Raw genomic sequence first — 22529 nt, 5'->3', positions numbered from 1 at the left:
ATTTGTCATTCAACTCTGAATTAACCCATTAACTATCAAAACAAACAAAATACCAGCTCATTTTTTATTGCACAGTGGCGTGACACTGCTGCCTTTCTATGAATTATTCCCTCTTCAAGCCACCATTTGATTTCTTTTGGTATCTTTATCAACTGTAATTCTTGTGAATTTCATTCAGCAGCAGAATTCATGATGTATAGATTATTTTATAATCCTTCATACCTTTTTTATTTATGCCCACTAAGATACTGAATACTGGCTCTCAGGTTCTGCAGTTTCAGTTCTTTGCCCTTCTCTCTACTATGTTCATTGTTCTAGCCTATGTTTTAAATGAAACTCAGATTCTTCTGATTTAACAACCTATCAGCTACTGAACAAGTTGGGATAAATCCCACAACCATGCTGAACAAGATATTCCCCTCCTTCCTCAGTTGTAAACCTCACTTCCTTCACTATCTCCGTTACTTCTACTTTTCTGCACATTATGTAGTGTTACAGTTGTGTAGTTGCTATTCTTCATTTCACCTTCTTTCCAACAGCAGGTCTGTTCAAAAAAACCCACCTGTTTTTTAAAAGCCTGTTAATGTTATTTCATTAATATATCAGCTTTGCACTGCCATGAATGTACAAGGACAATAAAGTGTAATCACCATGTAATATACAAAGGAGGGGGAAAAAATACCAAATCATTAAACCCCCCCTTTTTAAATATATTTACTAATTTCAGGAATCTTAGCCATTCACTGTATGCATTTACACAGCACCACTACAAAAGAATGCTCCTTCTAAATAAAATACCCCAGGCATTTATTCCTTTCACTATCCATTTCTTCAGTTTCTAACTCATAATGTTTCATGGCAACAAAGTATCGGATAAAAGTTTCACCTAATGCTTCCTTAATGCAGGAATCTTTCTCGAGTGCAACGAGAGCATCTTCTAGTTTCAGAGGGACTGAGGAATGTTTCAGATCACCAGTGTGATTTTCTTCTTCGAGCATATCATCATACCTAAGTCCCCTCTTTACTCCATCTAGACCCGCAGCAATAGTAGCAGCAAGGACCAGGTACGGGTTTGCTGCAGCAGAACTTAATTTATTCTCTATGTGAGTGCCTTTTCCACCATGACATTTGACATTAAAGGCACAACTGTTATCATTATATGCCCATTTTGCATTTACAGTCTCTTTTGATTCTTTACTGTACTTGGAATAAGGCTTACGGCAACTGGTGGTAGGAGCCATCAAGCAGCTGATAGCTGCTGTGTGTGCCAAGAGACCTGATAACCAATTTTTTCCAAGCTCTGTTAGCTCCTCAACTCCATAACCAACAGAAAACAAATTCTTCTGGCCGTTCAAATCCCATAGGCTATGTGACAGAGCCCCTGAATTGTAGAATCCTGATTCTGAGAAAAAGCTAGCTACATAGTTATACTTCTTAGCCACCTCTTTAATGCCTGTTCTAAATGTAAAGGCACTGTCAGCAGCATCTATGCCAAACGCTGGATGAAAAGTGATCTCCATTTGCCCAGGTCCACTGGAAGAAGAAAAGCTTTCAATGTTGGCACCAGCATAATACATTCCTTCAATGAGTTCCTGAATGAAAGTCTGGTCATGGTTATTTAGTATTGTAGCTGCAGGAAAGGATATTGTCTTTGAATTTACAACCTCAGTAATGCCATAAATACAAAATTCATAAGTGAATGCAGACTGCAGAGAAAAACCATTGTCCTGAAGCTGGCTCAGCTGTTTCTTGGCAATGTGCCTCGGTGAGGTCATTAGCGGGTTGCCCAGCACAGTGAAGGAATCACATATCACTCTTGCAGTCTGCTCAGTCCAGGGTAGTATTCGAAACGTTGATAAATCAGGATTCAGAATTATGTCACAATTAAAATTGGTTGCATTTATGTAATCTAATTCATTATCTTTAGGATTCAGCGTCAGCTCAAGATAACTTCTGGGCATGGTAACACCATGAATTGCTTTTTCCTAAACACAGAGCAGAATGACATATTATCAAAAGAGCTCAGTGGTATTTTTATATATGTAAAATATGTAAAACTCAGACTCTCAGCAAGAACAACAGTATTTTTCTTAAAAGAACACTAAAATGCAGCGATCACTAAAGTGGAAGGTAAGAGCCAGTTACTACATCATTATAAACCAGAACAAGTTTTTTCAAGATTGGTGTGAAAACTCTGGCATCAATTACCCTAATGATAATTTTTTAAATTTCCATAAAGTACTAAAACATTAGTTTTAGTTAAACTAAAGTTAAACACCTATCTTGCATAGTCTTTATGTAATTATGGGCTTCACCACTTAGGTGCAAATTTTGCAAGTCAAACTTCTATCTATAGTCAATCTATTTCGCTTCTACATCCTCTGAGCATTTTCTTCACGTAGACCCAAGTCACTACACAAGACTCACGGCAATATGAATTCAGACTGTAACTTCTCTTTAAATGCCATAACATGTACCTCAGCATTTTCCAGCTGCAACATTTAACAGGAAAATCTTACTTTCTGGACTTTAAAAGTTTGGGATAAAATGCAAAGAAAGCACTTCCAAGTGAGAAAAACTCATAATGATATTTTTTTCTCCATTTGAACAGAAAGCTTCAACTGATGCAAATGAAATGCAGATAGAACCCCAACAAAGGTTTGTCTATTTTCAAGCAAACACCTTTACAACTTACCTTACATTCAAATATTTACCTGATGAAAAAGTTATGTCAAGTTCTATCAAGCGAAATTTGGCTCATGTTTACATCCTACCTTTATTCTTCTAAGCGAAAGGATTGCCATTTGAGTCAGCAGATGAGAATAAACGTAGAAACGGGCAAGCTCAGAACTGAAAAAATAACGTTTTGCCTATCCAGATGGAAAATTGTTGAAATAGTTCTAACTGCATATGGTAGCTTCTTTTAGCATTACTGAATGATTGAATGAAGTCTGTCATCTCTTAAGTAGGTGGCAGTCAACAGTACCAATTCTCCCTGTGGGACACCCATAACCAAAACTGCACACTCTGGTGAATTCTGCTCCAAGATGTCTAAGCTGTCCATTTGGCAGTGAAAATGCATTGAAGCTGATCACTCTGTAGTAGCACCTCTCCCTCCTCCAAACACCTCCCTGATACCCCAAAAACTGCTCTTTACATATGCATATGTGTGTACACATACACACTTTTTTAGTGTAAAAAAATTTACATAGTCACAGCTCTAATTTGTTCAGACCATAAGTAAGGTCAACACAAAAGCTGTCTTTGAACAAGCTGATCTAGACATTGGCATTTTGACATAGCAACTGAAAGAGAAGCAGCAATTAATGTACAACCCCTCACAAGAACTAAAATGGTTGAGAAAAAGTTTATTTTGACAAAATCCAAATTGCATCAGAGAGAGCAAATGATATGTAGATGACACAATTGCAGTTTGGTAATATCTAAAAGGGAAATAATGAAAACAGCCTAGGTTTCAGAAGGAACTTGAAACAAGAGTGTTCTTCATCTCTTCTTGTTCATATTTTTTTTACAATCACTCGGTAAAGTTTAAAATATTCATAGTGATATGTGAATGAAAGTATAATGCAGTTATGCACATGAAGTACCACAGAAGCAATATACTGAAAAGCCTGATCGATCAAGGATACACATGGTGAGGATTGCTTCCTAATTTGATTCTCATTTCCTGAATCATTACTATGGAAAATATTGCTGCTAAGTCATCATGCAACTCAGCGCTATTTTCCTATGTTCATGACAGCTATAAAATTTCTCATACATGAGAATGATTTTCATTCAGTTATTTTCTTTCTTTCAGTGTTTACTTCTTTCTTTTTGCAATGTACTCATGTTCAGTAAACCAAACCTTTTATAATGTATTGAACCTGAGACGATAATTCTGAGGGAAGAGATTATTAGAACTCCAAAGAACTGAAATTACCAGCCTTATTTAATTAGATTACTATTTGGTGGAACAGACGAAGAGATTATTGTAATGATGAAAGAAGTCTAGATCCTTTCGGAACATGAGCAAGTGGAGGCAACAGATAATTTGTTCTAAGTTTGAGCTGTTGCCTGCACTATGGAAAAAATATAATTAAAGCATGAGGGCATGAAAACACAAAAATGTACAGCAAGAAACCAAAAAACTTACATGAAAAAATCGAGAAGGAACATTCTTTGATCTTGACACACCGTGGAGGTCTATTGATTCAAATCTGACAAACTGCACGTTGTCCCTGGCCATCTGCTGCTTAATAAATTCAATATGAGAGAACAGGTGAAGGAGAGTTGCACTTCCAAGGCCGTTTACATCAGGGTCTCTGTTGAATGCTATAAGTGAAGAGGAATGTTCACATCAAACAAAATAATGAATACTGGAATACAGGCTGTTCTCCTAAAAATAGTGGGAAATTGTGGTATGGAGTGTAAAATCAAAAACTAGAAAAAACTATGGATGATGAAACAGTTTTGTAAATAAACATATATATTTTTCCCGGACAACCTGTATAAAATCCCTTATTTTTTGGAATGGCCTGTAACTTGAATTTTTTTTCAAGTTGAGAAGAGAACATGTGGTAAAGCCAGGAATTTCTGAGGGATACCTCAACTGGTTTGTTGAGTGTTTTTAGGAGCATAAATAGAACTGGATACCTATTTCCTACTGAAAACTGACAGAATACAGATGCTATGTTTCTTCAATGACTTTGTAAACTGTATGGTTACAAAAGCATGGTAAAAAGGGCACCTGTCTTCTACTAAACCCTTCTTGAGACCTCCTGAGGAGGAGGCAAAAGGAGGAGTCTCCTTCACCGCAGGCAGCAATTTTTAAGGGAAGTTTATGCATTTATGAATTTTCTAGTATGGAGTTGTCTTCTTAACTGCATTACAGCAGCTGTAGGACCATATAAACTTCTTGACATGAAAGTCTGAGTATAACTTCCATAATGGAACAGAGAACTGGGCACTGTAACTTCCTTTCATCAACCTCTCTATTTCTCATCCTGCTTCTCTTTTGAGTATCTATGTATTGTTATTACTCAAGTTAAACTCCATAAGGTATTAATTTTCACTTGATACAATAAACTAAACAGACCAAGTGTAAAATTTTACATAAGACATAAAAAAATGTAAAAAAAATATTTCTTTCTACATTTCTGGGAGAAAAGTCCTCCATTCTTCCTGAGGATTTGATCAGAAGAATTTCTGCAGATCTTTCAAATCCACAGTGGAAGATCACCATCAGCAGTCATTCATCACCACCCTTCAAGCAGAAGTTTAAAGCTTCATGCTGAGGCACTCTGAAGGTTGGTGGGAGCAATCCTAATCTCTCCAGTAGAAAATTACCTGAACTAGAGAAAATCTCCTTTAGCACTGGCCAGCAGGCACAATTACATCTTTTTGACCTCTCCTTTGGGGCAAGTGGGACTGACATCTGTGAGGCTGTAAGAAGGCTCCCTAGCTGGCCCAAAACAAGGCTGTCAGATTATTCCTCGAGAAGGCAGTAAACTCATCCACAGTCGTAGACTTCTCAGACTGTGAATATTACTGGAGCATCCTCCAGCTTCAGACGGCAAGGAGGATACTTTAGGCCAGTAAAGTAAGAAGAGGTTAAGTAAGAAGAGTGCTCCCTGACAAATGGCAGGTGAAAGCACAGAACAAATTTTTAAGTAAATAGGAAAACAGAGTAAAAATTGAATAGGTAAAAGCAAGGAAAGAATTTTGTCACATCCATTTCTCTTTGTGACATCTTTCACTTTGAAAAGATTTACTAGATTTGACCTCTTTATGAACATGATCATTATCTCGAAGTTTATTAACAGCTAATAAACTGTGGCTGTTTAATAGATTAACAGAACTTTTTGCCTTTGGAAAAGCAGTGCTCAATCCCTTATTCTACATATGTTTAATTTCCTCTGCAAAGATGGTAGACATTTTCTGCCTACCACCTGTCACACTGAGATTTTTATGTTTTTGTATTATTCAAAATAAAGTTTGGCTGGCAACACTTGAAATCAGTCAATTTTTGATGCAAATTTTGCAAGTATTTCCTAAAATATCTTTAAATGTTGCCTGTTAAATTTCCATCTACTGAACAAATATTTTTCAAGTAAAAACACATAAATAATGAAAAACAGCAACTTAAATTTTGATCCAATTAATTATTTAAATCAATATTCCTAAGACATATAAATCAGTATTCAATAAAAACATAAATGTGATGTGAGTTCATATTAATGATGCATACATTTATTTAAAAAATAAAGCTACAAATGTACTTAATTTAAACATCTACCAATTGTAGGTGATTTTCCAAATTTTATATATATATGTTGTCCTCAGACTAAAGTTATTTGACTAAATACATAAATACATAATTACATTATATGAACTAACAGAAATTAACAGAAAATTCCTATAAAGTAATGTTTTTAAAGAATGTGAAGAAAGCAAAAATTATTAACTGAAGAAGTAAGAATTTGTCTTCTTCAGTTGGACTCATTATGATTACAGATGTATCTTTTTAAATGATGAGTCTAAATTGTATATATTGGTCTAGTATTAGTCTAAAATAAGTCTGTACACAAGTCTAGACCCCCCACTAGTCAAAAGAGAGATGCTTATTCATTTACAAGAGACTTTATCCAAAATCTTTTAGAATCAATGGAAACAGTCATGCAGGCTTCACATACTTTTTAGAGTTCATCTTTTATATTATTTGCAGATTACCTTTCCCATTGAAATAATAAGTTTCTGTAAATTGTAAGATAGCTAAAAATATCATCATGACTTAATATCTCTGATTGATTTTGGAAATATGAAAGGGGATTTGTTTCTTAAGTAATAATTAGTGAATAATTACTGACGATTTACTTTTCTCCAGCACAGGACCCAAAATTTTTTGGTAGCCACTAAATAAATAGCTGTCAAACTACATCCATGAAGCCAATTATTATTAAAGTTTGGAAAGGTATAGCAGGGAACTGAGTACTCAGCCTTTATCCAGTTCATATAATTATTATCCAGTAGTTACTGGTAGATAAGGTAGCTAATAAGCAAGTATTTGGTAGGCCTAGTTGATTTAGAATCACAGTCTTGAAGTCTTATATTGCTATGAGTGAGAATTTTCTTCATAAGTAGAACTGTTTCCCTAGCTTTCTGAACCTCTAGAAATAATGGCACTTTCCTTTTAATTTCAGAAAATCTACTTACGGAAACATTTAATTCAACAAGATGCTCAGATTTTTGTTCAAATTTTCATTTTAAAAATCAAATAAAAATCCAGACAGACCATCTTTCTTTAAGCAGATCCTTAGATATCTACACCAAATCATCAGGACACAGAAAAGAACTTGATGTTTGTTTGTCTATGGTTCTATCTGTATTTCCATTTAGGTTACCACTGAGAAATAATTAGTATTATTCCTGCTTCTACTGTAATTAGTACAAAGTATCTACAAATGCAAACAACATATCTTCACTTATTTAAAACATATTAATAACACAAAACTAAAAATATTATCAAAAATTCTAAAAATATAAAAATTATTATTATTATTATTTCTAGCAGAGGAATGGTGCCATTCTTATATTATTAATGTTGAAATCACTCAGATTGCTGACAGCAGCTGACACGGGAGTAGGGCAAATAGTTGACATAGCGTTCCCTTCTCAGCAACATAAAAATGCCACAATAGAAGAAAGTGCACATCCCAGATCAATCCCTTATTTTCTTTTTGTACAAAGGAATCTTTTCACATGGTCCCTTATTAAATCACACCACAACAAAATCAAACAATTTCTCAGCTCTAGAAGAGGTGACTGTGTCAAATTGAAAATGAAATAAAAAGAACATGATGCACGTTGCCAGGGGACTGGACAACCACAGGCACAGGCCATCCTAACAAATGTAGTGATCCTGTAAACTCTTCACTGAGAAACAAGACCACCAAAGGAACATAAGGCAATAACAGCAGATACCAGCAAGTAGACTCTAGATACAAATCATGTGTTGGTGAAGGAGACGTTTCTGTCAGTTCTCCCCCAGTCTCTTCCTCCTGCTGACTCTCTAGCAGCACCAGTTGTGCCAGATCTGCTTCCTCCTGATACAACTCTGCTGCAGCCACGCAGCTGCTTTTCAGCCTTCTCCTGCCCATGACACAGCTTGGGCAGGCCAGAGTCCTACACAGTGTCAGAGTGTCCTCCCTGTGCTCTGTGGCACTTTGTGGCACCTGTTACTGTCTCAGAGAGGCAGGGAAACAGAAACATTTGCAAGTGTTGAAATTGCTATGCCAGTCAAGGCAGGGTTTCATCATTCTAGAGCTGACTTTGGCACCAGCTAAAGGCACCAGTTAACAGGAAAGGCACAGTATTCTTTGCAAAATAATCTGTCTAAAGAAAATGAGGTTTGCAGTTCCTTACTAAAAAAATGGTCTTGTGGTTAGAAGCAGGAGGCTTAGTACTAAATTTGTTTTAATTTCTTCTCCATTCTCAGAAATCTAACACAGGGTGCTCTGATGATCTGTATCGAACCCCTTTATAAAAATAGACATGATGACATTCATTCATGATATAGTGCATGATACTCACTAGCAATGAGTCCCACAGGGTAATCACATATCTACACTCTTCTAAATTCTGTGGAAATTCCTGTCAGAACTAATTTAAATACATCTGCTCTTCCTTATAGAACTCTGGTTTGTATTTTTAAGAATAACCAGTTTTCTTGGTTTGTACAGCATGTTACTTACTGTTCTCACATTTGCCTTCAAACATTAACTACTTCTATATCTCAAACCTTATATAGGTATCTTTCTTACTGCTACTTTTCTATTCCCATCTGGTTTTTGACATGGCAAGTAGACACGCGTACTGGGTTGCATTTGAATGCACTGTTGATGTGAACAGTGATCAGAAGCATTCTCAGTTGAAAACATGCAATTTATATTTCTTTTTCACCTAAAAAAGTTTCATTGAAAATATTTACTGATTTGATTTCTGTAGTAAAGTACATAAAAAATTGTTTCCTACCTTGTATTTTACTCCCCTAAAAGACCCTTAACAGGGAAATAAATACATAAGCATACCAGAAATTCCCAAAGCATGGGAGACACTAAAAATGTTTCCCTGATCTCTTTTAAGTGATACTTTCAATGTTTTTTCCATCTGTTTCTTTGTCTCATGAGTCTGCTTTCTTTTTTAAACTTAACTGCAAAGCAGAGTTTTTACTCATTTGACCATGGAGAAGCTTACGTTTTTCCCGAGTTTTATAGCTAATTTAGAGACCAACATACAGCTTCAATCATCCATGAATTATTGTTTCCAGTCTGAATGACAACAAAATGACTTAGCTTCTCAGAGGGGATACATTGTCAAGAATCAAATGCAAAGTAAGTTTTTACTTCTCAATAGATGAAAGACAAAATAAATAACCTACATTTTTTTTACATTCCAGGGTCTTTTGTAGAAATGGCTCTTCTGTACTGAATAAGGAAACCATCATAGTTTTATAGAAAAGTTAGAAAATATTTTCCTTAGGCAGGATTAGTTGAAAGCAAAATGTGCAGGTAAAAGAAAATTAAAGTAATACCCAATGGAACTACATAGCTAATAATCCTGAATATGACGAATCTACACTGGCATATCTGTCTTCAAACTCAAACAGAAATTTTGGATTTGAGGAAGGAATCATTGAGCAAAATTGCGTGAACTGAGGTATAAAATAATGCAAACTAGGAAACCCCCTTTGGCCTAAGAATAGTTGATCTAGTTTAAACCAATCAAGTGAGAAATATAGAATCACAGAATAGTTTGGGTTGAAAGGAACCTTAAAGATCATTTAGTTCCAATTTCCCTTCCATGGGCAGGAACACATTCCACTAGAGCAGGATACTCAAAGCCCCATCTCACCTGGCTTTAAACACTTCCAGAATGAAAGAGAAAAATTTGCTGAATGTGAAGTAAGGTTATTCAGGGGAGATATTTTGCACAGTATTGAAAGTAAGAACTAAACTCTTTTTGAATATGTTGTAAAAGGAGAGGCAGCTGGCAGAGAAATCAAGCAGAAAAATGTATTTCACTTACATTAGGTCTAATCTAACTGCTTTTGTAACCTTTCACTATTACTATAAAGAAAGTAAGCATCTCCAAAGGGTGGGAAAAATTACTGTCTGAATAAACTTTTCTCACAAAGAATCATGGGATGATGAGCTTACTCCAGGTACCAGAGATAGATGAGTTGCATCTCACCTGAAAGGAGACAAAATAGATCAGAAAGTTTGGATAGAAGTCCTATTTGAGCATTTTTGCTTTGTATGCGTTAAGAGGACAAATGGAAAACCATACGGCGTCAGAGAACAGGAAGATTTCAGCTGTTGGTATGGAAGATAAAGGACTTAAGAGTTTTGGTTTGCTTTGAAGAAAAAGAGCTGCTCTAGGATCTTGTAGGACTAATGAAATCCACTCTTAAGTATGAAATACAGCCTGTGTCCTCTTGATATGCTTTTCTTTAAAAAGACAAGTTAGCAAAGAAACTTAGTGTTTGGTGTCAGCAACCACATGACACTTCATGTGATTCTTGAAGTATTCAAACCTTCTTTTACTGTTCACTTGAAATTTCAACAGTCACTAGGTAGCTACTGGTGCCTGCAGCCATAGCTAAGACGTATCTTCTTTCTTCAGAAATTTCCCTCTCTCTCAAACAGTTTCTGATCCCATATTGGTCATATTTTCTCCTCAGCCCGTGTGATGACACCAGGCTCTGTAGGTCACTGTGACCATACCCAGTGCATGTGGTTGCCAAAACCATCTGCAGTCCCTGGCTGTGGAAACCCATATATCACTGTGACAGAGGGGAATGACACACCAAGAGCATGGTGTATCGTGATCCTTGGATGCTTCACATTGCTCGAATAGAGTTATTGCCTTTTGCCTCCTCTCTGGCTACCATGGTATTAATATTCTAATTTAGTAGCATGCAGAGCAGCATGCAATAGGATCTGAGTTCAGAGAGATCAATATACAGTTACCTTATGTGCTATATATATGGTATACATATAGCACATGCATACATTCATGTCCATGTGCATGTAGTTACTATGAAGTGTTATATAATATTATATTAATGAAATTTCATATTATTCTATACTGTTTGGAATCCTTCCTCTTTGTCTCCCAAGAATGCAAACACAGAACAGCTTAAGAAGCACCTAGTCATTAATTACTATGTACCAATTTGCAGAAGTGCATGTCATTATCAGACACTTAGGCAAGTAAAATTCCTAAATTCATGTTAGGGCAGTTAGTATATTCACCTAATTACTACATGTGTTAGCTACTATGTTTCCATGGAAAACAGTTTTAGATTAAAAGAATTTTAGCTTCAGTTCCAATTTCTCTGACACTGTCTAAGTAACATTTTTCATACTGACCTAAATATCTGACCCATCTGCCTCTTTTCTAATATTTTTCCCACATCCATGCACTTATTTTACAAAAGAGCTGACAAGAAATGAACAAAATGCACATGCAGCAATATTTCCACATCTTTCAATTAGAATTTTAGGAAAAATGTAGGGATTTATTATTTTTGAGAGATGTTAACTCTGTAACTAGCATGGCTGTATATCAATTCTCTGAAGTACTCCCAATCATTGACACTCAGCTAGGTTTCAACCTCTCTGCTGCTGATCTCTAGAGATTGTCCTTAGCTGTGTACTTTTACAACCATAGTATATTCCTGTTTTGGTCATATCTCAACACTGAGTGGATCTCAAATACAACCTCTTGTAATTTTTGCAAACATTTTGTATTAAGTCTTCTGATTTGAGCAAGTTCAAATATTTGAAAACTTGAAAATTGTAAGAGGTTGTATTTCAGATCTACTCAGTGTTAAGATATCTTTAGATTCAAGACTTCAGGCACTTTGTTAACTGAAATATTTAACATAATGTTTTAGTTATAAAAATAAAATATTTAGGATTTGATCTTATCAATCTTAATAAATTATCACTGGCAGCAATGAAATACTGTTTATGCAAAGGCTCATTAAAGAGTGCAAAATTTTATCTAAAACTTTCTTCTCTTCAATTAAGTTACTGAATCTATTCAATGAAAATTAAATTTTCATAGAATCATAGAATCATAGAATCGATTGGGTTGGAAAAGACCTCCGAGATCATCGAGTCCAACCCTAGGTCCAAATCCAGTCCATTTACTAGATCATGGCACTCAGTGCCACGTCCAATCTGCGTTTAAAAATCTCCAGGGATGGTGAATCCACCACCTCTCTGGGTAGCCCATTCCAATGCCTGATTACTCTCTCTGTAAAGAATTTTCTCCTGATATCCAACTTAAATTTCCCCTGGCGGAGCTTAAGCCCATGTCCCCTTGTTCTATTGCTGACTGCCTGAGAACACATACATTTCTTATTAAGTAAGAAACTATTTCTGTTCATTCCATTTATGAGTGGAAAAGGTACAGTGAGCCCTACAACTTTGACTTGTTGGTCAAAGTCAAATGGAACCCAAGCCTCATGAGAATCCACAACTTTTTTATTTTTAATGCGCTTTTGATGAGAAAAATAGTTTTCTCCCATTTCCCTTCATATTTAGTTCTCATCTCTAGTTCCCTTACAGTCATTGCTGCCACCAGTGATACAGAGTAGGATTAACCCCAGGTAGCTTTAGGCATCTCAGAGTTAGACAAACGATTTTAATTAATCATCACAGGACTTCTTTCTCTGAGTGGAAAGATACCCCCAGCTCCAGAGGTCAATTTTTCATCAACTTCTAGTACATCTTTGAAGACGTACTTTACTGACTAGGTGATAAATTTGGATTAGCTACTTCATGTTAAGTGGTTAAAGCTGGGTTGAAATCTCCCAGTGGAATCTACAATTAATCTCATCAGCTCCCTGTATCTTGTAAATGATGCTATGACAAAGAATTCCTATGTATTGAAATATATTTGCTGGTTTTGCAGACAATGAGAAAAAAGTCATAATCTAAATGTGACTGCATTTTGCTAACCTTTCAGCAATGTGAAAACCAATGTAGTGTGGAAAGGGAACAGCATCAAGTGTAGGCTGAACAATAATCCTCTAAGCTCTTTATTCTAATAGATATGAATAGAGAGTGGTTCAAGTGTGAAATATTTTTTCAAAGCTTTATATTTCTCATGCAGTGACCTGAGTTACAACTAATAATGATCACGTGTATCTTATTTAGACTTGTTAAAACTGGGTAACACAGAATGTCTACTGAGAAATTCTGCTGTAGCAAGAACAATTGATATGTTCAAATTGTCTTTTTTCAGAGTATGTACAGCAATGTTTCTACCCATCTGACAGGGGACTTTAGAAAAATCAGAATAAATTAATATCATTGTAAACATTTAATTTCTATTATTATCTTTTATTATGTAGTTAATGATGGATGAAGCATTTTACCAATGAAGAGATTAGTATTTCTTGTATTAGTGAGATAAGTCAGAAGGTAAGATATCCGTTCTGGAAAGATGATAGTATGACCTCAGATTGATGCTTATGGAAATATATTCATCTGATATCTATTCAACTAGCAAACTGGTTTTTGTGAGCTTCCTGGAAACAGAACAACAAACTGCTCAAGCCCATTACATCATCACAGCTAATAATAGCTTTCAGTTTGCTGATCCAGCTAGCCCAGAAGTATAGTTTTTACACTTTCAAAGAAATCACAGCTTATTAGTAGCAATTGTCTCTATAAACACTTCCAAAATGAACTTATTGAACCACATGAAAATAAGGGGGAGTTCTCTGCTTCATTTGCTTTTCTTCCCCTATAATTTATATGAGATGATTTTGCACTCCAGTTCTCTAACAGGACAAATAATTGAAAACATCATCCCTATAAGGGAGCAATTTCTGCTGCTGGAAATGTTAACAAAAAAAGAAATTTTAAGAAGCCCAGATGCCATCAGAGTTTTGCAGTGTCTAGCAGACTTTTGGGAAATTCTGCCTGCACTCAGTTTAAATGAGGAAATATTTCAGTTTTAGTGAAAAAAATACACGACCACTTCTGCATGGCAGTTTTTGGCAGGCAGCTGGGCTTTATAAATACTTCACCTTTTTAAAAAAAAAGCATCACAGATGTAGAGCACAACTTCCAATCCATCCTGATCACACAGAAACCACAGGTGTCAGTTCTCTCATGCACTAGCTCTGACTCAAGTTTGCAGATTAACAAAACACCACAAAACAACAGGAGCATTTTCTTTAGCAGGAGAGTAGGTGATGTTTAAATATCCTTACCAGCATTGCCTGTGGAGGAGTCAAACTGAATCTCAGGTGTTGAGTTTTCTGCAGGTGTAGAAGCTGCCGGTAGTCCCAGAATAAGTTGATCCACGTTGCTTCCCACTGGTTGCTGCTGATCAGAGCCGGCAGAGCTGAGGATCAGGAGACTTTTGCTCTGCTGCCCCACTCCCTGCTTGTGGAAGCTGTAATACTTTTGCTTGTCCTCTCCAAAATGGGGACTAAAAGTCTCAAAGGGTTGGCCCTGCTTGTCAGCTGCTTTCTCCCAGGGTTTCAAATTTTTCTGAGCAAAAGTGCCACCTGCCTTGCCACAGAAATAGGGTCCATGAGAAGGCAGAGGACCTTCACTCAGCAGGTTTTTCAGCTCTTGCAGACTTTGTTTAGAAATGCCAGGTGCCCCTGTGAAGGACTCAGCAATATTGTTCCCTTGTGTGGATACAGCACCACCCAGGGAGCCCATCTTTGTCACATGAAACTTTACAACTTTTTCTTCCATACCACCCTGTTCTCCTGGTTTAGTCCCCACCTGCTCACTGCCCTTTTCCCTCTGCACTGTCTCTGTGCAGCCACCTTTCCCCGCACTCCTTGCAGGCTGTATGCCCGTGGGCTGCTTCATCTGAGCTCCTGTATCTATTTCCTCCTGCATTTTTCCCACTATTTTTTTCCCAGTGTCAGTATTTTCTTGGGTTTCTTGTGTTTCTCCAGATGTGTCTTCTTTCACAGCACTGCCAGAATTGGAACTGTCATCACCCCCTCTGTCCTTTTGTACTGGAGGAAAGGTAGTGGGGTTTTGGAGAAACTGGTCTGATGGTGGTTCTGAGCAACCAGTGGTTCCTTTAAGGGCACAAGGATCTGGGATTTTTGAGGTGCGAGACAGCTCCATCTTCTCATTTTCTAAAGGAGGAACATACTTTGTAGGACCTTTGATTCCCTTTTTCTTTCTGAAACCACATATATTGTTGCCATCAACTTCATCACTGTCACTTTCAGATGTGTTCTGTAACCAGCAATAAAATATACAACCAAATAATATGCATGAACGAAACATGGCAATGGAGCACTACCACCAGCTGCATTAACCTTGTAGCACTCCCATTAGTACTTGCCGGTGCAGGTCTCTGTGGGCACTTATTTTGATTCTTAAAAGTTCTCACGGAATTCTTTTTCTTACATTTTAGAAAAAAAATCAGTGAAAATACTTTCATAATATAGTTTTTAGGCAGATTATTTAGATAATATAAGACATAGTACACTGTGTGACATCAGTTGCCAAACATATGCCCTTTAAATGTGAAAAAAATGTATTTTAGTAATTACATTTAAGTATATTCCTGTTCATATTAAAAGTGTTTGTATTTATAAAGGAAATGTATTACCCTGAAACACAGAATACAGGCGATCCTTATAATTGTGAAAATTGAAACCTGAAAATAAATGGTGTTTAAACTAATTTCAGAATCTAATTTGGACAAATAACTGAACTTGCAGAGCAGTGGCCAGGAAGAAAATCTTATATTTGGATGTATAAACAGGAAAGAACCTGAAGATGATGTTTACCTTTATATATGACATAGATATAGTTTCTATTGTAGTGGTGAGAGTAGATTTTAAAATGGGTCAAAAAATCAAAACCAAAAAAATCAAACCCAGACACATTCAAATTAAAAAAAATACCACACATTTTAATATTGTGGGTGCCTAATTATTTCACACACTGTCAAAGTAGAGACTGAATTCTCCACCTCATATCTTAAAAAAAGACTCCCTAACACAGTTTAACCAAAATATAAATCACTCTATAGCCAATCACAAACTGTTATATTGTTTATGAATCTACTCAACTGTAGACTCATTGTCTATGCATCTACTCAAGCATGCATTTAAGACATATTAACAGTCCTTGGTTTGCTTGGCATGGGCTGGAATTAACACCTGTAAGGAAATCAAGGGATATCCTCTGAATGAGATTATTCTTTACCTTTTCCACAAAGGAATAATCTGTACTCTCTCCAACTTCTGAATTTCCAGAAGAAGGGATCTGCACAAAAGCAAAGTGAATGCCAGTCTGGGTAAAGCAAAAGAGATTCCTGTTGGCAGACAAAAGCACGTAGAAGAAACGGCAGCAGCAGCTAATGTGCATATGGAAGGAAACAGTTACACGGCCCCCACTGAGGTAATTAACAATTCCCTTTCTCTACATTATTTCTCCCTATTTTCACTATTTACCCATTATGCTATTTTCCATCATTATCTATTCAAAAAGGCTTATGACTTCTCTCCTAACACAGAACTCACAGAAATATTTCCTTCCTCTCTCCCCTTGCCCCAGTTTTCCATGACACGCTGTATGTGCACCTTCTCTGGGAGCTTGCCAGGACATTGCTGTTAGCGTGGAAGGCAGTTGGCCACCAGCTCTGTAGGGAAGATGAGCCACTCTGTGCCTGTAACTCCCATGCACATATCTTGGCAGTGATGTGCTCATGATGCCCACTTGCAATCAAAACCAGCTATTGACACATTCACAACAGAAATCCATGTTTACCCCAGTTTTAGCACTCAGTTTTTGATGAACCCATTTCTTCATCCAAGAGCTTTTGTTTATTTCCATAACAAACCCCATGACAACCCACAAAATTATTCTGGGTGTTTGCCGATACCCCTACACATTCACTCATGCAGAATAGATCTAATTCCTACAGCTCTGCATCATTATGGAATAGAAATATAATAAAAGAACTCTTCTGAACAGTAAACCAGACAAAACCTGATTATTATTCTGAATTATAATGAAGAATTTTAATACCTCTCTTAGTAATACAAGAAAGGGAATGAAGCTCGGGAAGAAAAAGTAGGAATGGAGGATCAGTCTCTGCTAAATGAAAAAACACAAATAATCTTAAAATACTCATTATATTAAATTTCTAGATATATACCTTTTTGAGATAACTTAGATAAGATTTCCAACTATAAAAGCTATAGTCATAACAATATTTTATCTTGCAATTAATTTATGAAAAATATTTATTTAAATATCTTTTGTGGTAGAGGCTGCCATCACTAATATATATTGATTTACAACTTATGAAGTTTTCAGAATTATTTTGTTTTCTTTGAATAACTTGAAACTAATAAGATAACCATAACACTATATGCATTTCTGCTTTATAATGTATTTCTGCTCTCTGTCCTGATAACCACCAAAAATTTTAAAGTTAGATGAAGTTTTTGCCTGTTGTCCCTATGGTATATCTTTGAAAAATGCTCCATAAAATGACTGAAGGAAAGTTAAGCACATCCTTTCTTTTCACACCTGTGTACTGAAGTCAGATAAAAGATCATGTATCTAAAGGAAAATGTCAGAAACCTGTCTATTCACATAATTAGCCATTCTAAAGGATTTAGTGAACACAAGGTAGCATTCCCACATTATAATCCTTACCAAAATAAATTCCTTCCGAATAGAGATGAGCAGGATAAGGACTATCACTGGTAAGTTTGTTAATTCGTTCGAAACAGATCTCTAATAACTGATGTATCTGTAGTAGTTTGCAAAGAGTTTCTTTTCCATGAAGAGATAAACTATGGTACTTCATTTTGATTATAGACCCAAAGATATACTGTGCCCATTGCTCTTAAACAAAAACAGTGATAAATTTTACCTTCAAATAAACAAAACTCTTGCAATTATACAGAGAACAACCTATGCATTACTTTAGGTCCTCAGCACAAGGCACACTGTAACTTTGTGCAGGAAAACGACTCTTTGTTTCTAAACAAACTTAGACATTTATGGACTTTCATTTAGAAATCATTCTCCATGTTTTCTGCAGCGAAATAAACAGGCCTGTTTATTTCAGTTTGTTGCAAGGTACCAATACAGCATCTCTTCATATTAAAGACAGTCATATGCACAAGCTATGACACAGCCTTACTTGTCTAGTAGGTTACACGGTGTCTACCATCAGAAAAGGCTTACTACTTGGGCACAGAGGGGAGACCACCCATAAACAGGACTTATGAATTATCTATTTAATTTTTTATTTCTTGAAAAGTTTTTTTTATACAGAAGACAGGGGTGGTTAAGTGAAATAGCACCTTGAGAGAGATACAGTGCAAGAGAGCTGGATACAAATCATTACTTAATTTTATTGAACCCTTTGTCCTGCTAAGTTGAAAGGAAAGCAAAACAGTCATGGCTTTAATATGACAGAAGTTCTGACTACTTTCAATTTCCTGCCTGAATGTTCCTACATTTTTGTTACTCTCTGGCAACAGTATCAGGAGATACCCAGGCTACGTGAAAGTTATTTTACCCACATTTGTTTCATCAGTATTCAATTTTTGTGTGCTTATTTTCAAATATTTACTGGCACCTTAAGTCAGAGGTCTTAAGTTTTGCAATTTGTTTCTCTGTCTTAGCAAGTGAACATTTGGGCAGTGACTCAAATATTCCTGCCAGGAGAATTAGGTCCAAAATATAAACAGTTTGGGCCACATTATGCAACAAATCTGAGATTTAGATTTTTCTTTCTAAAGTTTTATCTGACATTATTTGCCATTGACAGGGTTTGTTACTCCCCCAAGGTCTGATTTCTGTTAGGACTACTTGTCCCAGTGCCGCTACTTGTGTTGGCACGTCGATCCCCTCTGCACTGGGGAGGGGATCTTTGTGCCTGGCAGGATTTTAGGTAGAGGTGGACCAGCTCAAGTCCTGCAAGAGGCAGGAAAAGTGGTGGTGGATCAGACTACATTTCCCTTTATGGATAATCTCAACTCACACAAATAACAGCTTTGCTAGTCTTCACTGTGTACCTGCTGTGTCACTTTGAATACACAGGAGTCTGGACATCTCTGACTATCAACAGAGCATAAGGGCTACACTTATGCATTACAGCAACATATTAAGGCACCATGCAGGTAGAAAGAAGAGAGAATAGAGGACAATAGCAGCAAGCAAATATTTTGGCACTGTGCAGATGGAATTGCTTGTTCTACTTAATTACATGCCACTTCTGACATGCGATCAGGATTCTACATTTGAGGGATATTTTATACCTTGTGGTAACACAGAAAACAAAAATCTAAAGCAATTTTTCTTAATTAGTTTGTGCTCACTTTTAGGCTTTGTACAGCTCTAGAGTGGAACATTAACTATACCATGAAATACGGTACTGCCAAAAGGCAGTTTGTCCGTAAACCTGCCAATCCACAAGCTGAGAGTATTGGAAATGTAAAGTGTTGCCTTTGGGAGGAGTAACAACTGCTAAGGTTTTTGGAGTGTGAAGCAGAGGTGGAAATCCAGGGCAATTCTTGAACTTTTGCCTTAAAAAGATTTTACAGGGGACTGAAAATGTATCTATGGTGTTCTATGAGGCAAATTCAGAGGCTGCAGATGAGACCATCTATTTTCCTACTTTTTGTTTGTGTCATGACTTCAGGCAACACTGCAAACACTATTGTGGTTTACAAACCTCTCTCAAAAACATACTGATAAAAAGAGACAGGGAAATGAGAAAAAGAAACCCACAGTAAAGCTTTTGAAAGGGGGAAAAAAGAGACAAAGGGAGTTAGTTTAAAAGATGCTCTGAGTAATTGTAGACAAATAGCTGCAGGAGGATTTCTATCACAGGAAAAGGTGAGAGACAAGGTGCAACTCTATCAGGAGCTTTAGTATATCTAATCAACAAAATAACCCAATGTTCCTGCTACTGGCTACCCAATAAAGTGAAGCAAGCATTCAGTAAAATGCACTGGGGTCTCAGTCACATTCTTGTTTTTTGTTTCAGATCATTAACTGATTTTAGCCATTATTTTAACTGACCAATAAGAGGTCAAATTGTGATGATCATCCTGAACTGGTGCTATAGATTTTTCAAGAACATTTTGCAAAGAACATCAAAATGTCAAAATTTGGTATAACTAAGAAGTAAGAAAGCGTGGGAAACTAAAACGAAAAAAAAATGTCGAAATATATAAGGTTTGGTTGGCTAAATTTTTGTTTATGAAAAGTTAACTGTTTCACTTCAGTTTGATTTTTTTTCTATCATATAAAACACTGTTGAAAAACTAAAATTAAATGTTTCCAGTCTAAAAAAATCTAAAACTATTGTTCAAGTAATGCTGACATGATATTATTCACATTGTTCGAACTTTTTTCCAGTTCTAATTCAAAAGTCACAGTTTTCCAAAGTATTGCAAATGCTGTGAAACTCTAAATGCTGAAGAACCTTTTCTGTCTCACTCTGGCTGTTACTGGATTACCCTTTACAGCTCCCCCAGGTTGGTACATCAAATTTATTTAAACTTTATATGTAGTAATGAATTTCAAAAACTTGAAGCCAAGTCAGCAGGAGATGCTGTTTAAGACCTCACACAACAGAACCCATAAAGCAAGTAGCCCCATGTCCAAGTGCTTTCCCTGCCCCTTCCCCTGGCATGTGGAAAGCATTGCTCAGCTACTCCCCCAGCAACCATGGAGCAAAGGAGCAAAGGATGCAGAAACAAATTATGTACTTGTGAGAATTAATGCAGCTACACTGGAGTCACCGGAGCCACAGAGATTTAAACCAGGAGAGAATTTGGCCATGGAATTGTACCAAGGACAACACAGATATTTACACAAGGAGTATCTCCAGGCACAGAGAGGGATTTTGGCTCTTGGGCACAATGCTAAAAGAATGCATGTGATGATAAACAGACGCTGGTGGCTTGTAAGCTAGAAACATGAGAATCACAGCACGTTGTCAAGATATTGCTGTGACTAATTTCTTCCTCAGTGACCTTGTTGGATGAAGTGGCTCTTTGAGAGTGATTTACTGCTATGAAAACCTCCTAGTGAAGGACCTGAAAGTTGCATAAATGTTAGATACATCTGATTATTTTGTAGTTGGAGAAGCTGAAGCACAAATTTTCCATAGGTCAAGGGAGATGTGTGGCAAGGTGAGGAGCAGAAGAAAAGTCTCCTTCCTTCTTTAAAACTTTTAAATAGAGTCTAGAGTATTAACATCCTTCATGTGAAAATGGATGGAGTGAGATTAGTTCACAATATTGTGTTACTTATTTGCAAATCCAACATTTGCCTTTATCCACTACACCCATTCAAAGCCTTCACACTACATATGCCATTTTCAGACGAGCTTCTCAAGGTCATTGATTCTCTTGCTGCCTCAAAGCAGCAGAGTTGTCCTTGTGACAAGATTATTTGTGATTACTTTCCCTTGGACTACGCCACCTGCACTGTGTTTAAAAAAAAATCCCTCAAGTAAGGCAGAGCCTTAAAATGCATAAGCTTATCCTGCCTTCACAGTGATTTGGGACCACAGAAGTACAAATTCAGGACTAGAATCTGTTTTAAAATAAGAAGTCATAGAAACTGAGCATCTCCACTTAAGTAGCCTAACTCAGGAGTATCACTTTCTAATCCATGTCAGATCCTGGTCCACAAATTGTAGTGCTTTCATTTACATTAATGAAGTCAAAGCCAATCTGTTTTCCCAGTAATATTAACAGGATCAGATTTTGGACATCTATTTCTGTTACTCTTGATAAAGTTAGAAATTAAATCAATAGGAACTAAAAATGTGTTAGAGTTGCTTCCTAAAGAAAATGTTTTATTTTCAGCTTAAACAAGAAGCCTTTCTTTGACCTGCATTTCCTTCAGAATTAAACCATGCTCAACATACATGCATGAAGAACCTCCTGCATAATTCACAATTAAGTATGCACTCACTTGGAATCTTGAGATGCACGGCAGAAGTATTTTATATCAGTATATCTACTCGGAAATCACTCATGATCAGTCTCTTACCTGCTGAGTAAGGTCTTCCTTTTTGTTCATGTCCACTTCATTCTAGTTCAGGTCACCATTAGAAATGGCCTAGTAAAAATATAGTAGAAGGACATCCCATATTTATAGGCACAGATACAATAAAGGTTAGTTCAAACAGAATTGCTGTAAAGTTCTTTTCCCAGAAGGCCATGCAGATAACGAGCTATGAAGAGCAACCCCAACACGTCATGATCAAGAGCACTGCTTTCTGGAACAGAGTTAAAGTAGTACACTGACAAACACACATTATTAGCTGCCTGCCTGCCTGGAAACAAAGACAACTGAGTATAAAACCGTTTTGCTCAACTCTTCTCCTCACAAAAGGCTTTTGTCCTGTAACAAGCCATTTCTGTTCTGGAATAGAAGCTATTGTTAGGCTCCTTAGAGGTAAAACCTATACTGGGCACT

General features: G+C 36.5%; 1 protein-coding gene across 1 annotated transcript; it reads right to left on the bottom strand.

Annotated features, from left to right (window-relative positions):
• Nucleotides 1–716: 716 nt before the first annotated feature.
• Nucleotides 717–22130, bottom strand: LGSN (lengsin, lens protein with glutamine synthetase domain). The gene is made up of 4 exons (XM_008921286.3): nt 22101–22130; nt 14294–15290; nt 4157–4335; nt 717–1985 (listed from the first exon to the last, which is right to left on the bottom strand). The coding sequence occupies exons 1-4, from the start codon at nt 22128–22130 to the stop codon at nt 786–788; spliced, it is 2406 nt and encodes an 801-aa protein (XP_008919534.3). The 3' UTR covers nt 717–785.
• Nucleotides 22131–22529: the final 399 nt, after the last annotated feature.

This window comes from Manacus vitellinus, unplaced genomic scaffold, assembly GCF_001715985.3.
Source record: "Manacus vitellinus isolate BGI_N305 unplaced genomic scaffold, ASM171598v3 scaffold_4_pilon, whole genome shotgun sequence".
Lineage (NCBI taxonomy): Eukaryota > Metazoa > Chordata > Aves > Passeriformes > Pipridae > Manacus > Manacus vitellinus.
The sequence above is the reverse complement of the archived record's forward strand: the minus strand, read 5'-3'. Positions and strand labels throughout refer to the sequence as shown.

Coding starts and splice junctions, on each gene's coding strand:
- LGSN (XM_008921286.3), bottom strand. CDS start 22,130: ATGAACAAAAAGGAAGACCTTACTCAGCAG. Junction 15,291..22,100: donor AGGAAGACCTTACTCAGCAG/GTAAGAGACTGA, acceptor TGCTGGTTACAG/AACACATCTGAAAGTGACAG. Junction 4,336..14,293: donor CTCCTCCACAGGCAATGCTG/GTAAGGATATTT, acceptor CTTCACTTATAG/CATTCAACAGAGACCCTGAT.